The sequence below is a fragment of the Biomphalaria glabrata genome, chromosome 13, assembly GCF_947242115.1.
Source record: "Biomphalaria glabrata chromosome 13, xgBioGlab47.1, whole genome shotgun sequence".
NCBI lineage: Eukaryota > Metazoa > Mollusca > Gastropoda > Planorbidae > Biomphalaria > Biomphalaria glabrata.
In genome coordinates, this window is record NC_074723.1 from 14,728,685 (window position 1) to 14,753,113 (window position 24,429).

The 24,429-nt window shown below is 34.7% G+C and overlaps 3 protein-coding genes across 3 annotated transcripts; 2 read left to right on the forward strand and 1 right to left on the reverse strand.

Annotated features, from left to right (window-relative positions):
• Positions 1-2,386: 2,386 nt before the first annotated feature.
• LOC106066706 (uncharacterized) lies at positions 2,387-6,663 on the forward strand. The gene is made up of 5 exons (XM_056008404.1): positions 2,387-2,597; positions 3,744-3,846; positions 5,255-5,382; positions 6,096-6,184; positions 6,377-6,663. Exons 1-5 carry the CDS (start codon positions 2,451-2,453, stop codon positions 6,405-6,407), a joined length of 498 nt encoding a protein of 165 aa, XP_055864379.1. The 5' UTR covers positions 2,387-2,450; the 3' UTR covers positions 6,408-6,663.
• A 3,967-nt stretch (positions 6,664-10,630) lies between these two features.
• Positions 10,631-24,316, forward strand: LOC106078030 (uncharacterized). Its single transcript, XM_013238761.2, has 5 exons — positions 10,631-10,852; positions 11,408-11,510; positions 12,564-12,691; positions 13,986-14,089; positions 23,953-24,316. Exons 1-5 carry the CDS (start codon positions 10,703-10,705, stop codon positions 23,981-23,983), a joined length of 516 nt encoding a protein of 171 aa, XP_013094215.2. The 5' UTR covers positions 10,631-10,702; the 3' UTR covers positions 23,984-24,316.
• On the reverse strand, positions 19,614-23,935 carry LOC129922467 (uncharacterized). Its single transcript, XM_056008701.1, has 2 exons — positions 22,883-23,935; positions 19,614-22,599 (listed from the first exon to the last, which is right to left on the reverse strand). The coding sequence occupies exons 1-2, from the start codon at positions 23,451-23,453 to the stop codon at positions 21,875-21,877; spliced, it is 1,296 nt and encodes a 431-aa protein (XP_055864676.1). The 5' UTR covers positions 23,454-23,935; the 3' UTR covers positions 19,614-21,874.
• Positions 24,317-24,429: the final 113 nt, after the last annotated feature.

Consider the following 24,429-nt stretch of genomic DNA (forward strand, 5'->3'; position numbering starts at 1 on the left):
CGAACCGAACGAACCGAACTCAAACCTCACTAACCTCCGAACCGAACCGAACCCCGAGCTTTAAAACTGATAACCGAACGATATTCTTGTAAGAAAAAGAAAAGTATGCGATCAGGAAATGATTGGACAGTAGTTTTTAATTCTTGGAAAATTCTGCTTCTTTCTTGAGCGGTGTCCTTGGCATTTTGTGTGTGCATATTTCCTGCATCATTTTCGGTTGTCATCCTTTAGTATCAACGCAAAAGTTTCCGTACCATTTAATATTTGTGCGTTAATGAAATGGAAGATTGAAAGCCACTAAAAGTAAGCTCTGAATGTAGAAAATACCAGGAAAAGTGGACAGACCTTTACCTTTTTGTGCAACATGAAAATAAGCCAATATGTTTGATTTGTATACAGCTGTTAGTGACTGTTAAACAGCATTATGGAGTCAAAAACATAAACAAATATGGCGGCATATGGAGTCGTAAAGAAAAGATTGTTAAGTAACGCCTAGAGATACAAAGGATTGAATTGAATGTTAACCAAGAAGAGACAAGGAAATGAGTTGGAGATAAGGTCATGCAGAGTTGATCACATTTTAAGGCGTGAGGTGAAGCCTTTTGTACGACTAAAATGCGTAAAAAGAAAGTTACTATCAGTGATAGAAAAAATCTGTCATTAAAAAAGTGCAGCTGAAGCCTCCACCCTTTTTTTTAATGAAAATTATAAATCTCAATTTAAAATTAAGAGATAGAGCATCAGAGTTCGAGATGTTTTTCTATTTCAGCCGACATTTATCTGATACCGCTCAACTCATGGTACGAAAAGCAACTTTAAATTCACAAGAAAAGATGGTTACAATGAGGAGCAAAGACCTGTTGAAAGAAAATTCAGACATCATGGAGGATGTTTTTCTTTTTAGGGAAAAATTAGTGGGAGTGACTACTGATACCTCCAAAAGTATGTCTGGATGTCATAGCGAACTGGCAGTAAGAGTTATTAGAAAAAGTGTCAACTCAAACGGAACCTCTGTGGCAAGGTATTGAATCAGAAAAACGTGAAGATGTGCTTAGCACATTAGATTTTATAGCATTTCAAGCTTCGAACCACAAAACTTTTAAGAATTTGCTGACAGAATTAGAGTCCGAATATGAAGATGTCTAATTTTAAAGTGCGTTGGTTAAGTACTGAAGTGAAAGGGCTCTAAACCTTTTTTGATGTTACAAATAATTGTGTTGTGTATGATATTAAATTAAATGTAAGCTAATAAATGCCATAACTTAACAATCTAATTAAAGTATTCAAATCATAGTTTCATCTCCCATGTTTTAAGGTATATCAAGGCGTGGGATTTTTTTTTTAAAGTGACAACACATTATATCTAAATGAACTCAACAACAAACAAAGAAAAACTGTTAATTTCGATGGTATAAGCTGACATAAGCGCCTTGTAAGCGATGTTTGCAACTCTTGATTTAACAAGCAGAAAGGGGTGAAACCGGTGTGGCTAATCGCCTCACAGACATCCAGATTTAGTGCTTCCACTTGGTATCTTATCAACGCCGGGGGATTTTCAGAAGTTGGTTTCAATAAAATTCCTACATCCCATGAAATAGTGTAAGTACTATAGCCACGGGCTTCTAATAAAGTATTATTGTTGGTTTCATTTTTTGGTATCTCTTCTGTGAAGTGACGCACGACATGGAATCAAAATGACCCGCAGGCCTAATAATGTTTGGCATTGAATTGAATCATCATCTTCAAACTCCATTTGAGTGAAAGCTTTAGAGGCTCAAATCCTCTCTTGCAAAAGCCATGGACAGAAACCTTGCTGTCTTTGCGTAGTGCATACATGTCACCATACATGTCGAGAAGTTTAGGTTTCCCAGACCTGTCGAGACGGAGATCAGCAAGTCTGGGGCTATTGAATTAAATAGTATTACATGTACATGTATATATTTTTTTAACCTAATCTCATTACATGGAACCGAACCGAAATCAAACTATACTCGTCATCGAACCGAACCGAACCCAAACTATACCCGTCATCGAACTGAACCGAACTCGAATTTTAAAAGTTGGGCTCGATTCCTATGTCTAATCAGTTTATCAACAAAAGATTTAAATTATTAGTTACTATTAGTCATCTAGTTGAGATGAATTGAGTGTTATAGTAATGTACTTTACAATCTCGATAACTTAGATCTATGATTGAGTTTGCTTGCCTGAAGTTCTTTGATTTGACAATAGCTAAATGAAGTAGATGTGATCATTTGAACTACCGTTCCCTTATCACCCACACACACATTATGTTTTGACCAGTAGTAGAGGCAGTGTTTATAGAAGCTGTTGCTTTGAACATTGGCTCCCATGAAGGAGAAGTTGTTATAAATGGAGGAAATCTTGAGAGCCAAGCCATCTCACTGGACTCTCTGTAAGTCAAAAGTTGAACGTTTATACGTCGAGCAATGCTATTTAATATTTTGTTCCTCGTTTGTACCGGACTAGCGGTCAGCAACGCTAAAACACAACCAGTCAAGTTGACCACAGCTGACATTAATGCTTTCCTGAACGCCCACAACGCGGCTCGTAAAGCAGTGGGTGTACCGGACTTGGTGAGTACAAGCTCTCATATAAAATATGTCGTAGATTTTTCCCATCTTAAGAAATACGGTGTACCAATAACCAACACATATTTTCTGTTTGTATGAAGTTTCACTAAGTTTTATTACATTGTGACCACCACCGGATTTAGATTTGATAAGGTCCTGAGCTTTTTGAAATATGGGTCTCTTTATAAGTTTAGATATTATGTCTTTGCCGAAAATAATTTTCAGTGTGTTAAAGTAATAAAGAATTATATAGGTAGTCAAATAACATTTCTTAACTTAAAATCATTATTTATTATTTATAACAAAGTTATTTTGAAATAATATTTTTGGAAGGGAGCCTGTCTAGAATGTAAGGGTCCCAACCTCTAGCTTAGGGCTTAGGTATCCTGTAGGTATATTCTGAGCTGATAGTGACCTAATAGGCACACGAAGATCGATACCATTGACTGTATTTGTGCTAACACATCTTATGTTAGACAATTAGAACAATTAAAACAAGACTAAAACAATATTTAGGTATCAACAAATTTAAACTGGATTCAAACCATGTACTATCTTTAGAGTTTAACAGTTTAAAAATGACAATCGGTAGCGAACACAATATATACATAGCGGAAACTTAATTGATGCTTATGTACACATTGAACTTAACTTCTCTTTGTGCAGAATTATCAATTTTCAATGCCAATGGTTTGACGAATGATGAACATGACCTTCCATATCGGACTTTAAACCACTTTATGTTGAAATGTATTTCTTTTAGCTCATTCTTAAAATTCTCCATGTTCTCTCAAGTCTATCTTCGATGCTGTCCATCTTATAGTCATTGTCCTTTGTACTTGAAGCATAATTCAGATATTGCCATCGGACATTTGATTTCTACAGTAAATAGACATCTGTCCTGCTGGAAAAAAAAATACTGTCGAAAAGAGACCTAGTTTTTGTTATATTTATATAACACGTGTAAGCATTTTTTTTTTTGGTTTAATTTTTTATTATATTTCAGAAAACTATGCGTAAACATACATTTGACAATCTGTCATTAAATACCAGGTCAATGTATTTAATTCTCTAACTTCCAGAGAAAATGTAAAATCGACTACTCTATCTTTTGATTAATAAAACTATGACCTATTACAATGATTACAGAAGTGGAACAGTTCGCTGAGTGTATCTGCAGGAAGCTACGGGTCTCAGTGTGAATGGGGTCACAGTGATGGAGAGTACGGGGAAAATCTCTACGCTGGAAGTCGTAAGTAATTACCTTGTTACGCCAATGGTCAACTTGTACACTGCTAACGGATGGTCCTAACGACTTCCAAAATTGAGGATTTGATAGTATGTACTTCTCCTTCACCTACACATTCACCTATTCCTCTGTTGGACCGTTGAGGCACCACACAAGATCCGCTGACCGTCTTTCTCCATTCCTGTATTTTTGTCTTGGATAGAATCTCTTTCAAAGGCAGGCCCGTCCTTTCTTGTATGTGTCTTCCCATCGCTTTCTCTGTCTGCCTTTTCTTCTTTTTCCTGGTACTGTTCCCTGAAGGAAGGTCACAGCGGGTCCTGAGGACCTTGTATTAAGACCATAGAGCTTTACTTTATGTTTATGACACTAATCAGTACACATACACATCGTGGGGTCCGATCGCTGCACCAATCCTCTCTCTCATCTCTTCTTTTGTGATGCGGTCTTTGTATGCGATACCTAAGATCTTTCTGAAGCATCTCAATACCATTGCAGGGAACAGATTTTTCTTTTCATAATGATTTTAGATCTAGACCTTTACTGTTTCTTCTTGAGCGCCACGATACACCTTAATGAAATACATGGCTAAAAAACGGGTTATGAAACTTTGCTTTGAATATTTTAATTAGTACAATTAACTTTGTAACATTAGAATGCAAAGTATCAGCTTTAACTCGATTTCACTAATTAAATGCCTCAAGGAAACTCTGATCTCATGGTTCATCAAAGATAGTTCCTACTTTGCTAAGGAGAACAGAAAAGCAACCTTATCTGTTTCAAGAATTAGCATTTTTCTAAACACTGATGATAGTCTAATTTGGCCCGTGAATGTGATTTAAATTAGTTTATTAAATAGGATCTCAAGCTTGTTTTCAAGCTTGTTGTGTGTTACTTGATAAGAACGTATTGTATTACTTTAAGTCTTTTAAGATCTACAGGGCAAATGAAGTTATGTAATCTGTTTATTTGGCCGCTGTCAGGGGCCAGCACAACGAACTACCGCCTTTTCTTTTAATGTTTAGCACCTATTACAGTTGGGGCGTGCTTAAAAAAAATACAGAAATTCTAAAATCCCACTCTTCACCTATATTCAAACCGATATCCCTCGGTTTTTTAAAGCGAGCGCTTTACTAATCAGCCACCATGCTCCCATGTGTGTTTACATACACGCCTAAATTTCAGGTTGAATAAATTGTCTTCAGCTATTACTTGACAGAGCTGCCACATCAACACATAGACACTCTATCAAGAGAAGCAAGGCCAACATTGTGTATTTGTATACGTGTATTTTATTCTTACACAACTTTCAAATGTGTTCATGTTTTTTTAGATCTGTTTTTAAGACTTTAGATATACACAGACATTTGTCAAATCAAAAGTACATATCAATGTCTTGTTTTGATCATTCCAGCAATTAATAAAAACCACGCTGCACTTGCCACTTCTGCTGTAACTAGCTGGGTGTCAGAGAAAGCAGTACAGGACCCCCCTGCATGGAAATGCTTCACCACTAAGCCCACATGTGGTCACTATAGCCAGGTACAAAAAAAAACTTTGATCAATCAATTACAAATGATAGATGCCGTGTGGAAATTATTTAAAAACAACAACTGAATGATGCATATCTACACATTTCTAAACGCTGCATGTAAAACAATATTTCTATATAAACAGACATACACACAAGCACACACAATTACTTTGGCCTTCGAATAAGACGAGGGTGGCACCTGTCGATCATTATTGGATAGCAGCCTGGTCTCGCGTTGAACCCTGCCCGCCGCTTTGCAGGAGTTTTGGGATAGGATATAATGATCTTCCTTTCTTAAGAAAAATCCATAGCATGTATAACAAACAGAACAAAGTTAACACTCAAGGATCATACATTGGAGAAGTCAGCCCCTGCAGTCCTTCTCTTACAGTACTTTGCACACAAACTCGAAGGCGGCCCCTAAGGCTCACTTGTTTTCACTCATTGAGTTACACATAAACTTAAAGGAGCCGTCATTGGTTCTGACGCATGACGAAACAAGAAAATTACACTAAAACGACATTCACCACAGTCAAATCGACTATACAAATACGACTCAATTATTTTCATTATCACACTTCGTTGAAAACAAACAAGAATGTTGTCATCTTCATTGCTCTTTCAATGCGCATAGAACTTAAAATTCAAATATTGATTTTGTAAAAAATGCAGATGTAACTTTAAGAGAAAATGAAATGCTTTTTTTGTTGTTGATTTCTAGGTCGTTTGGAGCAGAACAACATCAGTAGGCTGTGCAATCATACATTGCCCTGATCTGGATAACTATGTCCTCTGTCAGTACTGGCCCCCGTAAGTATATGTTATCTACATCATCAACACAACTTACACCAATATCATTGTATTAGTAAGTTGTATGTTACTGACATGTCTATCTGTAACTTTGTTATCTATCTTTGAGATTCATGTCCATTTGTAACTTTGAGGTCTGTCATGTTATATACATTTACTAGGAATTTTTATTTTATGTCCATTCGTTCACAGTGGCAACTACAGAGGACAGAAACCTTACTAATGTGCTGGCATTCTAAAGAGTTAAGGTTTTGTGATCAAGTTCAATACAAAACGAAACGTATCCATTAGATTTAATGATATTGGTATAGACATCTCAAGCCATCAGCACATCTAAAATTAAAGAGAAATTTGAACACCTTTGAAAGAAGATGTCAGTGTCAAGTGAAAGTGCAAGGACTAAACAAGAAGAGAACAGTGGGGACTTAAATACACAATTGAACTTTGAAGATTGAAAATAAAACCAAAATTGATAGGAACACGCTCTTTCCTTGTTGTTTGTGTCACTTGGTTTTATTTTGTAGTTCCCCTTTCAGACCTTGCGATCCATAGGGCAGATGTTGTAATGGTCATCTGTGTCTGTGGCCTACGGTTAACGAGGGTGTCATGTGGCCAGCACAACGACCAACCTCTTTTACTTTACTAGTGTCAGGTACCCATTAGAGTTGGGTAGACTCAGAGACACCCAAAGATTCCGAAACTAGCAATCCCAGTCTTCACCCAGTCTTCACCCAGTCTTCACCCAGTCTTCACCCACTCTTCACCAGGGCCCCGATTCGATATCCAAGCGCTCAGTTACATTGCTATAAAAGCTATTCAGGCTTCAATATATTTTATTATTGTGGGTTTAAAGTTAAAGCAAGGAACCAGCAGCACAAACGATGTAGATTAATTCCTTCTTTATGAAGAAATAGTCCAAATCTATTTCTTTCTTGTAATGCAATATTCTAGCAATACGTCTTTCCAGTGAGCTTTTGGAAATCAATTTTTATTACTTGTCCTGATGACGGTTTCTACAGAAGACGGACAAGCAGAATCTATATGAATATAAAAGATGTTAAAATTTGAGGAAATTCCCGCTTAAACCTTGTTCACTATTAAAAACAAAATTAATAAATTTCTAAAAACTATAACAGTCAAGCCAGAATTTTATTTTCTGCTGTGTACCCAACTAGCTTGTTTTTTGTTTTTCAAAGAGATTAACGTAGTCTGTAAAATCTTTAGGAAATCGTTAGAGCTGTTTTTGAAACACCCGTCCACTGTCCACGCACCCATGAAAATTTTGCAAGATAAAAGAATAGTTATAAGTAAAAAACATTCACGTTTCTAACTACATACATGCTCATTTAAATGTTTTTCTAAAATAAAGCTTATCTTTAAAGTCTAAATTATTTTCCGAAGTTCCTGAAAAATTTGTGTAAGTTAAATCTTAGCAAGTGTAAAACATCAGTAACAATAATAATGCAATTGTATATAATATAACCCTAAAATAAAGCAGACTGGATGTCTTTAGTATAGCTTTAAGAAAAATTTGAGAGATGAACTATATATATTATTTTCTAAATCTATTTATTCTTATTCTATAAAGTACTACAGCAGAAATAGACAGGTGGGGGGCTCTCACAAACTTCGAGAAACACAGATTTGAGACCCAACAAAGCGATCTTGCCGTGGACAGGCGCAGACGATGAATAGAAAACCAAAGGATCCCCCCCCCGGCGACAACTCCTTTTGTCTGCTTCAGTTGTGGCAATATATGTAGGTCGCTGATGGAGTTTCACTCTTTTCATAAACAACTGAGTTATAAAGGTTATTAAACTGCGCACTACAACTAAGTAACCCATAAAATCCCAACTCTACCTGACAACAAGTTATTCTGAAACATGTCACAGAAAGTTCATCTACGTATAGCATATCTTAGACGTTTGGAAGGATTTACATGAGAACATTGTTAGTCTGAGGCAAAGACAGTGGTCAATTAGACTACTCTATACGTTTTGAAAAGTATCAAATACATTTGTGTTATCTCTCCTTGTTTAAATACCCACCAACTTCTATCCCTGGAGTCCCTATTTCAACTACTAATTAATTGACAACGTGACCTAATTTCTCTAGCTGCTAGATGATTTGATTTAAAAACACAGCGTAGAGAAGGAGATTTAAATACATTTGTCCGAATGTCACTTTTGATCACACAATTAATCCAGAAATTTGACAAGCTATTTAAAATAGATGTCAAAAATAAATTGATGACCTTCTTTGTATATAAAATGTTTATTTTTTTTTTCAAGAAAAAAAGATATATTTATTAAAGGCCAATGCTTCTTCCAAAAGTAAATAGCCTAATTAATATGGCTGTCTGTTTCACGTGTCAAAACATATGCGAGATTCTCATATTTTTGTTATTAGTGGTTAGTACATTCTTTATTTGGAACACTTGCTAGACACCACAGGTTGCCACAAAAAGAAACAATGCTAAGTATAAAAAAGAAAAAAAAACGCTTATGTTGAATTAAATTGCATCAGTTATTTAAAATCAATCATGTAATCCAGTGGTTCTCAAGCTGTGGTTCGTGGATCCTCAGAGGTCTACGAGACGACCGTAGGGAAGTCAGAAGAAAGATGACAATCGTATACAATTAAAATAATTTCTTCGCTAAAAGCCAGTTTATTCGATCGGATAATTATATAATAAACTCGCCAATCACAACTGTTTAAAATGTGTGTTAATATAACAATCAACTCGCCCGCTCATTGCTGTTACAAATGTCTAATACGAATTCACTGACGATCTTATACATCTTGATGAAATGGTTACCCCACTGGGTGAAGATAATGGGGTTGTTGTTTTCGTACGCCCAGCATTTTCGAAATTCCTCAGAAGACTCCAGGTCTTAGAGCAATCCTTTAGGTCTAACCTTGCACAGGTGTTGGTCCAGCGTTCTCGTTTTTCCCTGTTAACAGATGTTTTGACTAGTAGGCTGAGTCTGTTGTATTTCTGCTTGAGTGTTGGGTTGTTTGGGTTCCTTTGGACCTTTTGGTTTCCGAGCCGTAAACCGTTTGTTGATTTCAGTCCAAAAGTTCTTCAATATTTACAAGTGTAAGTCCGAGGAATAAACGTTTTAGCCATGGCCAGGATTGCTGCTATTACTTGACGGTATACAAGGTCGACAGAGCTAGACACTACATGGCTTTTTCAAGGGCATTATCGGCAGCTGCCTTGTATCGTTCCCAATTAGATTTACTATAGCATCACTTTGGCTCTCTAGTGGTCTTGGTGCTGGTTTTAGAAAGAGTGGCAGTCAGTAATATATCTTGCTGTCCGTCTTTGTATTTGATGGAACCTGGATTCAGTGACGTCATGAGCCTCGACAAACGAAAAAACAGACTAGAAATGTGTGCTCGTCAAGAATTGCGGTAGCTATTTACAAACCTTGAGTGGGACGTTTATCCAAGTTATTTCTTTTAATTTTAAACAAATTTATATGTTTAATAAACAAAAGGTTTGAGAACCTCTAAAGTAATTAATAATCTGGGAGGTTTCCGAGATGCATTTTTTTAAAATTTAAGATTTTATTAGTTTGAAATTTTGTATTGAACGATTTTGACAAGACAGCCGAAATAAATAAATGTAGGTCCCATAACTTACAAAATACTACATTGTTCAGAAACCTAGTTATCAACTGGTTATATCCGGGCACTGTGCATAACTTTTGGAAAACACCATTAGGCAGCAGCATAAGGCCTTCAATTGCTTGAGGGACTCGAAAGGAACAATGTTTTCGAGAAAAGTTTCCAAACCTTGATTAAATCCCAAACATACCAGAGATCCTTTTCTACTAGCCTAGTTTTCTGCCTACAATAACTAAAGGTTTATTCTTTAATATATAGATTTATTTATTAGACTACCAATGTTAGTAAGGTACTTCTTGTTAACAAACTATAAAACGCATACACTCTCTATATATATATTTATGTTTTGTGTGTGAGTGTGTGTAGACATAAGTGTACTATTTATTATAATATTTTAACATCTACTTACAGCGGGTAAAATAATTCTATTTAGAACATTATAACGATAAGTATATCATTGTCGTCAGACTTTTCAAAGTTTTTTTAAGATTGTATTCGGGTAAACATTCGCCTGGCTTTTTATAGTAGCTACATCAGATGATCAGTGGTCATTGATTTTTAGCCTATTTCTGTACAGTGTACTGATATAATGTTGCAGTATTCTATTAAAAAATTATGAATAATAATTTGATCTAGTCCGTTCGCTTGTCTTACGTTCATTGACTTTATTGATAGTTGATAGTTTCTCTCGCCGCTCCCTGCGCTTACATTTACGTACGCCTTGTTTTTGGGTCACTAGATGACGCAGTGTTTATTGAACCTGTCGCTACGCGTCTTTTCTCCCAGGAAATAATGTTGCTTATAAATTGACGGGGAATCTCTTGGGATGGACAAGCACTCACACAGGACAAAGGACGACTCACAGCACTCTAAACATTTCGGAATATGAGGCTATTGAAAATTGTGTTCATTGTTTGTACCGGATTAGCGGCCAGCTACGCTCTTACTGATCCGGTTATATTGACAGCAGCAGATATAAAAGCCTTTTTAGAAACTCATAACTTAGCTCGTAAAGCAGTAGGGCTCAAAGACCTAGTAAGTAGAGTCGTTCATTTAGATAATTTGATTTTTTTTTCTGTTACCTCAATAATTACGGTGTATCATTTATCAACAGTTATGATCTTTTTACCTATTATTCAAGAAAACCTAAGACCTCGTGAGATATAGATCTTTAAGTAATGCCTGAAAATTAAATTGTTGTACTTTTATTCTTTCCCTATTTAATCTTATCCACGTTTTCTTGGTTTTCCTTTTCCTTCTTGCTCCCAAATGCGTCTGTCCTTGTTCTGATTACATGCCTCCGGCCATTTTATTTCTTTGCTTGTTTCCAAATTTAACTAAATCTCGCAGAAATTTGTTTTTTTTTTCATTAAAGCCGTTGGTGTGTAGGTTGGCCAGAAAACATTCCAATATTTCTCTCAAATACCTTGTAGCTGTACAACCTGCTCCCCAGTGAGGACATAAAATAAAAGCGCAAACGTGCTATGCCAGTGAACGTCTGAAAGACACTTTCTTACCAAATATATTTTGATGTTTTTGTTGTATCATAGTTTGTCTAGTTTCTATAAAGCAATACAACATGTATTTCAGGTTTGGAACAGCACGTTGAGTGCATCTTCAGGAACCTACGGGTCTCAATGCTCATGGGCTCATAGTCTTGGAAACTATGGTGAAAATCTCTATGCAGGATATCGTGAGTACTAATTGGTCTTGACCAAGCTAAATTAGTACTATGTTAGTGGATGTTCAATTAAAGAATATTTTTTTTACCTAAGTTAGCCACTCTCAGTAGCTTATGAGGATTCTGATTACCTTCCGATAAGATGTTAGCGCCATAGGGAAGGGGAAACGATGGATGACTGGATGTGATAATCATCCTTGTCAAAACAGATAGCTAAGATTACTAGTATAAGACTACAACCATTCGTCTTCAGATAAGTCCTGATAAGTTGTGTTCACTGTTTGGCACTTGGACGAGCATCTCAAGTTTAACTTTTCTTTTGTTTATTGGTTACACTTCCTCTATTTCACTTGCAAGCTCTTTATTTTTGAAAAAAAAACAAGGTTGGAAGAAAACAAAACAAAACCCTAGGTGGACACGGCTGTAACAAATTTTCCTAGAATTGGATAACTGATCTATATCTTTAGTAAAATATTTATTAGCCAATTTGATCACATAGGAATGGCTATGGTTTGAGTGTTATAATTTTTTGAAGCATAGCAATCTAATAATTTAATTATGCTTGAAGTTCTAGACAAGCTTTATCCTGAAAATAAATATGTCAGACAGTCAGGAATATTTTGCACACTGTCTTCAAAGTCTGAATCTTAAAGCCTATCACTATCTGTCTTTTAATGTGGCCATATATAACACTAAAGTAATCACTCTAGTAAGATATGACACACTTTGTAATGGAAGAATTGTCTTTTTATATTAAGCTTTTTATGTTACTTTTTTAATCCTATTCTAGATTTTTAAAAATCTGCTAATGCTTCTTAAAATTTTTATGACTTGTACAAATCTCGTTCTTTTCATTTCATTTTTCATCTGTGTTGATCAAAGTTGTACATTTTTATTCTGTGTTGTTGTGTTTTATTTTTTTTTTAAAAATACTTTTATTGAAGTCAGAACCTCGTGGAACTTGAAACGAGGAACCTTGAACCTTTATATGGAACATTACTTAAATACACCAACAATAAAACAAAATAACACGCAACCTCTGTAGTTGCCTCGTTTTCATTTCAGCTATAAATACAAACCACACTGCGTTGGCCGCATCAGCTGTCAAGAGCTGGGTGTCAGAGAAAGCCGTGCAGGATCCACCTGCCTGGAAATGTATGACAGCTTCACCTACCTGTGGTCATTATACTCAGGTATACAAACTAGAGCATGATCCAACGTTTTTCGTATGCCTAAAATAATTGCATAATTGATTTATGACAATTTATGTGGGAAGCGTGGTCGAGAGGCTAAATGCGCTTGAGCTTGGCTTGGCTACCTAGAAAGGGGCTCGAGGTTCGACACCCGACACCCTAAAGGCAGCATGGAAAACCAACTCCTAGATACCCTCTCACCCCACTGGTTTACAAATGAGATTGGACCAAAGCGCTGTGAGCATGCTATAAGCATTAAAGTAGCGCTATATAAATAGCTTTTATAAACCTCTAAAGAAATGTTTCGGTTTTAGATTTAATTACAACACATTAAAGAATTTCTATACTAAAAGTGGCTAAGAGGCAAAACAAAACCACTTGGTTAGCTATCAATGGAGCTCGCGTTCGAAACCCCGTCTTGAACTGAGTTGTGTTTGTTGAGCGCCTAAAGACAGCACAGAAACCTATTTTCTATATTCCCCCCCACAGTTCTTCACAAGAGATTGGACCATAGCACACTAAGCATGCTATAGGCTTGAAGGATGCACTTTATCAAAAAAAAAGATGACATGATATAAAGAAATGTGTTGGAGATATAATGGAAACCTTAAAACGTAAGATAATGACCAATGGATGTATGGGAGATATTTTTATATAAAAAATTGATAAATAAATAAACGTCTACTGTTGCCAACTAAAAAATGATAATTATTTTAAGCTATAAGTGAATAAAAGAGAAATTTGATTCTACTTTGCCGCACTGCTGAAAATGTCACAAATATTATTATGTGGTTTTATTATCACAACAAATTTCCTCAAGGATCAATAAAGCAGTCTAAGTCTTAGTATCAATACTTTCTTCTGTACACTCAGACTGAACACAAAAACTTGCTGGACTCACCTCCATAGATGAAAATTTCAAATATGTCGCAAAAATCACGCTGCAATTAATATTTTTATATTTTTGTTTGATATAAGAAAATGTTTGAATGAAGAATTTCAAAATCACTGGCTTGTCAAGCTTTACTAAGGTCAAAAATGTTGTCGAATTTCTGACCTTTCGATATTAGCTTAAGGTTGTCAACACACGGTTCTGGTTCGAACACAGAACGTTAGAGTCTACAAAAATTTTTGGACCGAAAGCCTGTTTGATTAAACAAAAAAGTTGAATTTGGGGTATTCGTCCCATCTGTCAGATATTTAATACAAAAGTAATTTTAGTTTCAATATATTTTCTGTGTTCCAGAGAATGTGTTGACCTAGTAGTAAAATTTCTTTTTTCCTTTACTGTTAGGTCGTATGGAGAACTACAACTTCCGTTGGCTGTGCTGCTATCCACTGTCCACAAACAATTAACAAATTGCTGGCCAATTATGTACTCTGTCAGTACTGGCCAAGGTGAGTTTAAGATAACAACAATAACAACAACAATAACAAGATTACAAAGAGAGTTTGTATTACACAAACTCAGAGGCGGCCCCCGTCGAAGTCGGATCCCTGTCAGAACTGCATATTCGCAAATAATATTCAAGAGGTGATTTAATTTTTATGGTCAAAAGTAATAATGTTTCAAAGATTCATTTGCCGTAAATTTAAATTTAAATTAAATAAAAAAATAGTAGATTAGTTTTAGTACATTATAACATTGCAATATTGATCAAAACGTTTGGAAATGAAAATCTACACTTTTTTTTACACTTTAAGTTTAGAAATTGAAATTCTACATCTTAATCTAGTCTATTTTAGTCTAAACTAGATCTAGAAATTCTAGATCTAGACTCTAAACTAATTTTAATTAGAATATAAATCCAGATCTAGATATACTGTAATAAAAATCTAGATCTAGTTGAAAAAATCTAGATTATATCTAAATCAAGATATCATTCCTTTTTAAAACGCGAGTCACATAACGAGGCTTAATAAACATTACTATACCGAATTCTTTTTTCATTTCGTTTGAAGAATTTATTCCATATAACGTCAGAGGGAAAAAAAACACTACGTCACACGGCCTAGCTAGAATAAAAATCGCCTTCATCATTACGAGCCATTCATCGAGTGTTCATAGACATTGGTGCACCGAGTGCGTTCTTTTAGCATTTCTTTTAAAGAATTCATTCCATATGACGTCAAAGGAAAAAAAAACACTACGTCACACGGCCTAGCTAGACTAAAAATCACCTTCATCAATACGAGCCATTTATCGAGTGTTCATAGACATTGGTGAACCGAGTGCGTTCTTTTAGCATTTCATTTAAAGAATTCATTCCATATGACGTCAAAGGAAAAAAAAAAAACACTACGTCACACGGCTTAGTTATACTAAAATATGTTTTCATCAATACGAGTAATTTTTCGAGGGTTAATAGACATTGGTGCACTGAGTGCGTTCTTTTAGCATTACATTTAAAGAGTCCATTCATATGACGTCAATAGGCTAGTACCGGCACCATAAAAAAATGTCTTTATTTACACGAGATATTTAACCAGGGTTCATAGACATTGGTGCACATTGGAGCACTGAGTTCTAATAGAATTTGTTTAAAGAGGATCAAAGCCGCATTGTTTTTGCGTTTTGTCTGTCAGTCGGTCTGTCCGTCATCTTGATATAAACAAAACAACAACTAAAAGTTATTAAAAATTAATTAACCTTTATTTTACGTTTCAAAACATCGCAATAATTTTTAGGTATGAACACAATTGAAAAGTTTATATAATAGATTGTTCCGGATGTTTGTATAAATAGTAAAAGAAAAAGAGAATTTCAGATAAATGTAATACCGTTAATTAAATTTTTTGGATGGTCTCGTATAAAAATTAGATGTACTACAGCCATGTGGAGAGATTTTCATACCTTACTTTGGTGTTTGGATTCTGTTTTCCTTAAAAATCGGAACATAATATTAACGATAATTAGATTTTTTAATGTTTTAGGTAGAAAGTTAAATGTACTGTAAGAGACTAGTGAGTTAAAACAGTTTTCATAAAAATCCGTAAAAACATTATTTCGTAAATGAGAAGATTATTTGTTTATTAATTAGAAGAGGAAGTTCAAACAATTATTTGGCGTTAGTAGATTTTTAAATAAATTCGGAACTTTCTGGCGACGATTTGTAAGGAACAAAATCCGGAACATTCTTTATCGATTACAAAACTTCTATGTTATGTTTCAGCAAGAAAATTAAATGTCTAAAAAGTAATGTTCAGTACTCAATTCTAGTAAATTACTTTTTTTTAAAGCCCTGAACAACCTATTTTCGATATTTTTAAAATTTGTTTAAAGATGAAAATACGGAGCAATTTGATATTGATAACCAAATTATAGTGACGCATTGTCAAATAATATAAGTGTAATATTAGTAAATTATGCGATTTGAATCAATCATTTTGGCATAATTCATGTTTTATAAAACAATATCTGGAACATTTTTACACTTAATGAAATATAAGTCAGTATAGAGATTTTGATTTAGCATTAATATGATATTTACATAAAAAACGGAACAACATATTATTGATAATGTGTTTTTGCAACGTTTAAGCATGGAAATTGAATGTAATATAAATTAGAAGAGCAAACAAACATTTGTTGGGGTTGATTAGTTTTGCACACAAAAATCCGGAACAATCAATTTTTAAATACTTAAAACTATTGAGATGTTATGGGAGGAACATTAAAGGGTAAATCAGATTTTCAATAGCTTTTAGAGTTCTTGTTTTTTTAATCTAATCGTGACGGACAGACCGACCAACAGACAAAACGCACAAAAATAATCTTTTATTTGGATGGGGGCACTAAACAAAAAATAAATAAAATCTGATTTTTAAAAAAAGTTTAAGGAATTGGTTTAGCACCTGATCATGTTGCGACGTTACGCTACTGCACGAAAATCGCTGCTTAAGAAGTCCATTTTAAAAAAAAATGTGCGTGATATTTACATACAAAGTGCATTATTAGCCTTTATAAACAAACAGAAATGTTTTCTTTTTAATTTTAGCAGCTAGTTGACCAGAAAAAACATCTTTAACTATTATTTATATTTGTTGTAAACATTTCCTGTACATTTTCAAAATATATTTGACTTAGTGATACTGAAAATACACAAAAATTGTCCATCTTTGTTAGCATATTGTAACATTGCCTCCCTTACATTTACGTAATTGTTTTAGAATTGGTGTACTTTTATTTTAAAAAATCGCTTGCATAATTAATTTTATAAATTAAACGGTTTGCTTTTAGAAAACCAAAAGTATCCGTTGCACCTAAACTTTTCAAGCCGCATTTAATGATGAAATAATATTTTTCATATCTCTTCTAGTTTTCGAGATCTGAGTGTGACAGACGGACAGACGGACATTTTGCACAAACCTAATAGCGGCTTTTTCTCCTTACGGGGGCCGCTAAAAAAAGGAATAACAATAACAGCATCTATAACGATGAATATTGTAATAACTTAAGTGAGGCAACTCAACGAGGACATTGACGTTTATTTACACTAAGACATGACAAACACAAAGGACATCTGCCTTGGGTACAGCATCTCCATATTGGCTCTCTCCTTGGGCGGAAATCGTTAGTCTCTTATGTCAACATCCGACTTGTCTGGTCACTGATAGTGCGCACCTTCTTTCTGCACTACCTTGGATGGCGGTGCGCATGGCAAAGTCATAACATTGCTCCCGTCTTAGCACTTTTCGTCCCGAAAAGAAACACTGCAGCTGAGGTTTGACAGTTCAGGTGGAGGTCGATCAGTGGGAGCCACAGGCGGCAGGGAGCGTGTTCCCCACGAGGCCATCCGCATTGTTTTCTTCCAGTGCCGCTTTCTCTTTCTCCAGTTGACCAGGCTGTTGTTGCGATAATGACGTGGCCGTTTGCCACACAAAGAGATAGGGTCGAGCACTGTTTTCTTCAGCACAGCCGTTGATCGGACACGCTGTCTCAGCAGACCTTCCCGACAGACGCCTCTCAAGGGAGCTTCAGGTTCGCTTGCAGCCACGTTGCAAGCAAAGTCCAATGCACCGAAGTCATCCTCAGACAACAGTCTCACGTCCAGAATACAGGTCTCTTCAGTTTCAAGTGGAAAATGTCTACCTCTTGACGGCTCAGATTTAGAGTGGTCCGATTGACATTCATCTATGCCAATGTCGATGATGATGGTAGAAGTACATATGCCCTGTTGGTGGTTTTCTTGGCATCTAAATTCTATGTGTGATGCGCCGCACGTACAATTCATGCTAAACTTCTGGATGCAGTTGTCGAGCTTCGAATTTCCTTCATAGGCACCGGAAGATAGGCAGAGGTCTTTAAAGTCCATAGCAACAGGCTTGAACGCAGACCCAACGTTGTCTTGATCTGTCCGGCTCATTGAGGTACTGGTAACAAGTACAACAGGAACAAACGCTTCAGGCACATAACAGACTTCAGTTAAGGTACTGGTAACAGGTACAACAGGAACAAATACTTCATTTGTCTCCTTCCGTTCGACTCGGTACATCCCGTTGAGATCATCACAGCAATCGCCATCACGTTTCTCGTCTTGAAAGTCACAACCACAAGACTTGCCCACAACACAGACACAGACGGCGCTCAAATCCCCAGCGTCTCCGTCACCACTGTTTGTGCAACCACAGTCTTGACCACGCAACTTCTTGACCAACGAGTCTACAGGCAACTGCTCCTTTACCAACGAGTCTACCCCTTCTTTCATTCGAGACACCATTTTATCTACCTTGTTCCCCATACTGTTAATTTGTTCACACATTGCTTCATTTATCTTGCCAATAAGCTCATAAATCTCCGGTTCAATTTCAAATAAGTAGGTATCTGGATCTTCGTCTTCATCTATCAAGGCTTGTCGGAGACGAGCTGTAAGCACCTCCTTGGTACCACCAATTATCTCATATCGGTTACGAAGTTCCTTCCTAAGCTCTCTAACTGAGAGTTGGTCTAATCGTTTCAAAGCTGCCATTGTAAATCCTACCTCCTCTCGTTGAGTTGCCTATAATCCCACTTCTGACACCAATTGTAATAACTTAAGTGAGGCAACTCAACGAGGACATTGACGTTTATTTACACTAAGACATGACAAACACAAAGGACATCTGCCTTGGGTACAGCATCTCCATATTGGCTCTCTCCTTGGGCGGAAATCGTTAGTCTCTTATGTCAACATCCGACTTGTCTGGTCACTGATAGTGCGCACCTTCTTTCTGCACTACCTTGGATGGCGGTGCGCATGGCAAAGTCATAACAATATAAATAAAAACAATAATATTAGCAAAACTAATAATATTTAAAACATTACAAATACAACAATAATAACAACAATATAACAATAACAAAACAGTATTAACAATAATAGCAATTTTAAACCAATCGAAAATAAAGAAACAAGAAAAAACCAATAGCAACTACAGTATCAACAAGATTAACAAAACGATTAACAACAAAAATAACAGCAAGAATATTAACATTAACTCTCGTTAACCGTAGAATAGATAAACAAATAATTATTCCATCATCTGCTCTATACATGGCTTTAGCGAACGTGATGAGGATAGAAGGAAGGTCTGAAATGGGAATTGTTTTTTTTACTATAAGAACATCAACATTCTAAACAGAAAATGTTTATTTTCACTATCAATGTGTCCACATTTTAAGGGGACATACGAGTCGGAAAGAAGGAAAAAAAAAAGTTCTCCATTTAGACTAAATATTTTATATTATCTTAATAGTACTTAATTAAACAATTGAAAAAATATAGTTTTTGACTTTATAACTTTACTGGTTGTCATGGAAACAATCCAAGATGGCCGCCAAACAAACTATAATTAAAAGCTTATAACTCAAAAAATACTTAAGATAAATTAATAATTTTTACACACAAATATCATACATGACAAGTATTAAAAACGCATGAAGGGAAATATTGTTATCTTTTATTGTCTTTTTTTAATGATTTTTTTAGTGTTGCAACCATGAAAAATACATAAATATTTCATAATTCTAAACTTTGAAACGCTAAAACAAAAAAACTACTTCAAATATCAAAAAGTTTCTGCATGCGTTTGTAGATATCTACGTACAGAATAAGTATGCCAAGTATGAAGTATGTAGCTCAAGTAGTTTCAGAGCCTTAGCGTTTGGCAGATAGAGATATAATACAAAAACAAAAAAAGGAGAAAATGCAAAAAAACAAAATAATATTTCAATTACAAAAATTTTGTCAGGAAAATACCAGATAACAGGTATGTAATTTATAGGTTGGTATAATAACTATCTGAAAACATTAAAAAAATATCAATATTTAGTAAAGGGCATATTCTAAATTTCATATAAATATAGCAACCAATTGGTAAAATAAAACGCAAATTGTACACAATTGTATTACAGAGTAATATTTCAAACAAAAAATCTACTTATTGAGATATCAAAAAGTTTTTGCATGCATTTGTAGATATCTATGTACAGAAAAAGTATGCCAAATATGAAGTATGTAGCTCAAGTAGTTTCAGAGCCTTAGCGTTTGGCAGATAGAGGTATAATACAAAAACAAAAAAAGAAGAAAATGAAAAAAAAAAAAAAAAAAAAAATTTCAATTACAAAAATTTTGTCAAGAAAATACTAGATAACATGCATGTAATTTATAGGTTAGTATAATAAGTATCTGAAAACATAATAAAAATAGCTATATTTAGTAAAGAGCATATTCTAAATTTCATATAAGTATAGCAACTAATTGGGATAATAAAACGTAAATTGTACGCAATTGTATTACAGAGTAGTATTTCAAACAAAAATCCAACTTACGCAAATATCAAAAAGTTTTTGCATGCATATGTAGATATATATGTACAGAATAATTATGCCAAATATCAAATAAGTTCCAAAAGTAGTTTCAGAGCCTTAGCGTTTGGCAGATAGAGATATATACAAAAATACAAAAAAAGAAAGAAAAAAAATTCAATTACAAAAATTTATTCAGAAAATCACTGAATAGCAAATATATGTTATTTACACTTTAGTATGGCAGCTTTTAAAAATAGCTATTTAGTATATTCCATCCAGATTACATTATAAAATAATATATTATATACCGGGTATAACATTTAGCAACCATAAAGAAAAAAAAACTTGATAAGAATGTAGGATGTACCGGTGTGCAATCTAAAAACCCAAACAATTTGTAACAATAAATATTAAATACTAAAGAAAAGAGCTTGCTTGAAGTTCACAGAAGATTAAAATGAAAAAATGTCATATATATAACAATGTCAAATAAGAAAAAAGCGCTAACTCAAAATCTGAAACTCATGATAACTGTTCAGTAGTTCTGTTATATCGCTACTATTCATCTAGGGAGTTCTTTAGATAGCATATATATAATTGTCAGTTTAGATAAAACTTGCTAACATTTTCTCTTGAATTAAGGTATCATAATATATTTGAAAAAGTTTGTTGATCTATATTATTTACATAAACATAATCAGATGGTGTTGTTTAAATTTTGCTACAAATTAGTTATTACATTTTTGTTTCAAATAATTAAAACAGCAACTAAACTGTCAATATGCTCTAACAATAATGAATAAAAACAAAAAAAATTATATAATACAAAAAAATATTGACAGTAGTATTGCTAATGAGCACCAGCACCATATACATTCCCATCTTTGGCCAATTCCTCTCTGACTTTTTCAAACCGTGTTAAAGAAACAGTCTTTCTTCTTTTTCTATAATCCTCTTGGCTAGTAGTGTCAGACTGAATAATTCTTTTATCATTGACCTTTTTTAAATTATTTAATGTTACATAAGAAACATCAATATGCATCTTATTCATCACGTTAATTAATTCATTGGCGCCAGCATTAAATATTGACACAGCTCTAGCAACACTGCCTTTCACTCTGCCAAGTCCCATGAAACTTGTTTTAGGACATCTCGTCCAAATCATAGCATTAAGGCTTTCGTTGTTGTTTTGAGTACCACCATGAGCCATTCGTTGAAGCAAGGACTCATCTGACATTCTTCGATAAATTGGAATTAGCTTGTGAGCCACCTCTAGAGACAAAAATGTTGATGCCTTATGATTAGAGTGGCTGTCAGGGTCTTGTCCCAACGAAATCGCTTGTTGGTACCAGCACCAACTATTTTCTCCTAATGGACATTGTCGATGATGGTGTTCAGTATCTGTAGACATGGAGTGGTATAATCCTGCCCAAACAGCATTCCTCATTTTGGACACATCTGGAATATTGTCTATTATAGCACCACGATAAAAAATTTTGCAAACTGTCACATTTTTTTTCTGTTAGCCTGCCAACTCCTCTGCCACCAAGATGGCTTTCTTTGGCAAGTTTTCGAAGCGCTGTCCCCATACGTTTATGGGCATGATTGATACAGTCAAGTTTAGTAACAGCTTTATCAGCATATGGCTTAGACTCAAGCACAGCTTTAAAAGCAGAAGAATCTCCATCACTCAGCATCTCCACATATCTAAAATTATATTTTGCCACAGAACGATTCCACAGAATTACAGCACTGTCCTGTTCCATAGACTTGCTGGATTTGTGGTGATTAGTACAGCAATCATGCTGTTCTTTCCAAACTACGAGGTCAGTTGCGTTCATGCTCTCAGCTTTCTGTATGTGGCATGCATGGCAGTACTTAGATCTAATATCGAAGTCGACAACAAGACCTGTTAGTAAATCGATGCAGACACCTACACCATAAAGCGATGTAAAGCCTCGCTTTTGCCAGGTCCCATCATAACTGACTGAAATGTCAATCAAAGGGTTTTCTCCTCGTTCAATGGCTTCCCTAATGTCATCATCCGTCTCTGCATAAGCTTGACGTATGGCGTTGGCTGTGCGGTAGAGCATGTCTTCCCCAGATTCCACTTCACAGTCTGAAGAAAAAAACAAAAAACATTAATTAAATTGATTTATAAATATATATATAATATATATAAACTTTAAAAAAAAAAAGATTTAGATCTCTAGAGAGCCTACATTGGCTACATCATAGTGATCATACTACATGTATTTTTTATCAAAAGTTAGAACTTTGTAAAGATTGACTAGATTCTAGATCTATAGTTACTAGGTCTAGATCTATAATTTTTATATGGTAAAGATTAAAATTTTTAAAGAAATAATTCTAATAGTAGATTATTGTGTAATTTAACATACCTGTGATTTTATTATCATGGTCTTTAAAGGCTCTCTGGCTGATTCCAGAAATTCCTAGGACGCTGCTAAATGTCTGCAGCGAAGTGAAACCCTTTCCTATCTCATGGCTGTATAAAACCATCTTGGTGTTTATTTCAAATGCAACATTTGAACAGTTACTTTTTTGTATTCTTGGAGATGAAAACTTTGATTTAGTATATCCACAACTACTAGATCTACAACATAACTTCAACTTTGATGCGAACCCCATGTTTTCATCTTTTATAACTCTAATAGTCAAACTTGACTGAAAACAATTAGGGCATAATGCATCCGACATCAAATCAGTAAGCTGATTAGTATTAGCAATAGTCCATAATTGCTCTGTTTCTTGTAGATCTAGATCACTTGGAACATCAGTATTTATTGAAAGACGGTCTAATTTCGATCTGGATGCACCACGTTGTCCTTCTAATGCTGGATCTAAACTAGACCTAGACCTAGAGGAATTTCCACGCAGCTTGTCAGATAGCATAACATTTCTGGCTTTATTGAGCTTCTCTAGCATTCTTCGTCCCTTTGGTCGAGGCATTTTAATGTAAAAGATATTTTCTTTGATGTTTACAAATACCAAACAACTGAAACTGTCTTGTGCAAGGCTTTCATTGTCTTTCACTACAAGAATGTGTTTACGCTGTCGGCCATTTTGAAACGCCTTTTCCGGATGAAACGGCACATTCTGATTAGTCGATTTTTTCCGAGTTTTGCCGATGTGCCATATAAGGAAGTTTCCGTAGATTATATAGCTCGGAAAAATACGAATTACAAAAAAACATATAAATCCATTAGTTTGAACCCCAGATAAACATATAAATCGGATCGTGACCTTTCTTTTGATGTATCATGGTCCTAGCTTTGTTAGATTGGTAATATCGTATCCAAGGTGTAAACATTGATAAATTTCGATAATTTGTAAATAATCACCAAAAGGTGTACATGTTCAAAGTCAAAATACACATATTTACAAACATTTTTATGCTAAAATATAATATGATTCATATAAAAAAAAGGTTAAATTTTGTTTTCAACAGAGGAAACTACATAGGAAAGGCGCCGTACTAAAGTGTTAGCAAAGTCCAGAGTCCAGTTAGACTCAACATTATCACCACTAGAATGGATAAGGTCTATAGAATATAGAGATGCATGCTTGCTTGTAATGGCTGTGATTTGATGTATAATTACATTTGAATTGTACACCAAGAGTGAGATGTAAATGAAGGATTTGTATCTCCATATCTTCAGAGTTGCGAATGACAAGTAATAACAGAAAATTATCAAGTATTTATTTAACTAGATTCCTATACTATGTAATAGTTGTAATACAATGACAACGAAATTATTGTATATACTGTAATGAACACTATAAATAGTTTCAATAAATAAGTGCTAATGATACATTGGTATGACGGTCTTTGTTTTGTTTTCTGCTGTTACTCAAATCAAACCTTAATCATCTCAAAATAATCATTTTAAAATCTTGAACTGTTCTGATTTAAGTCTCGTCTAAT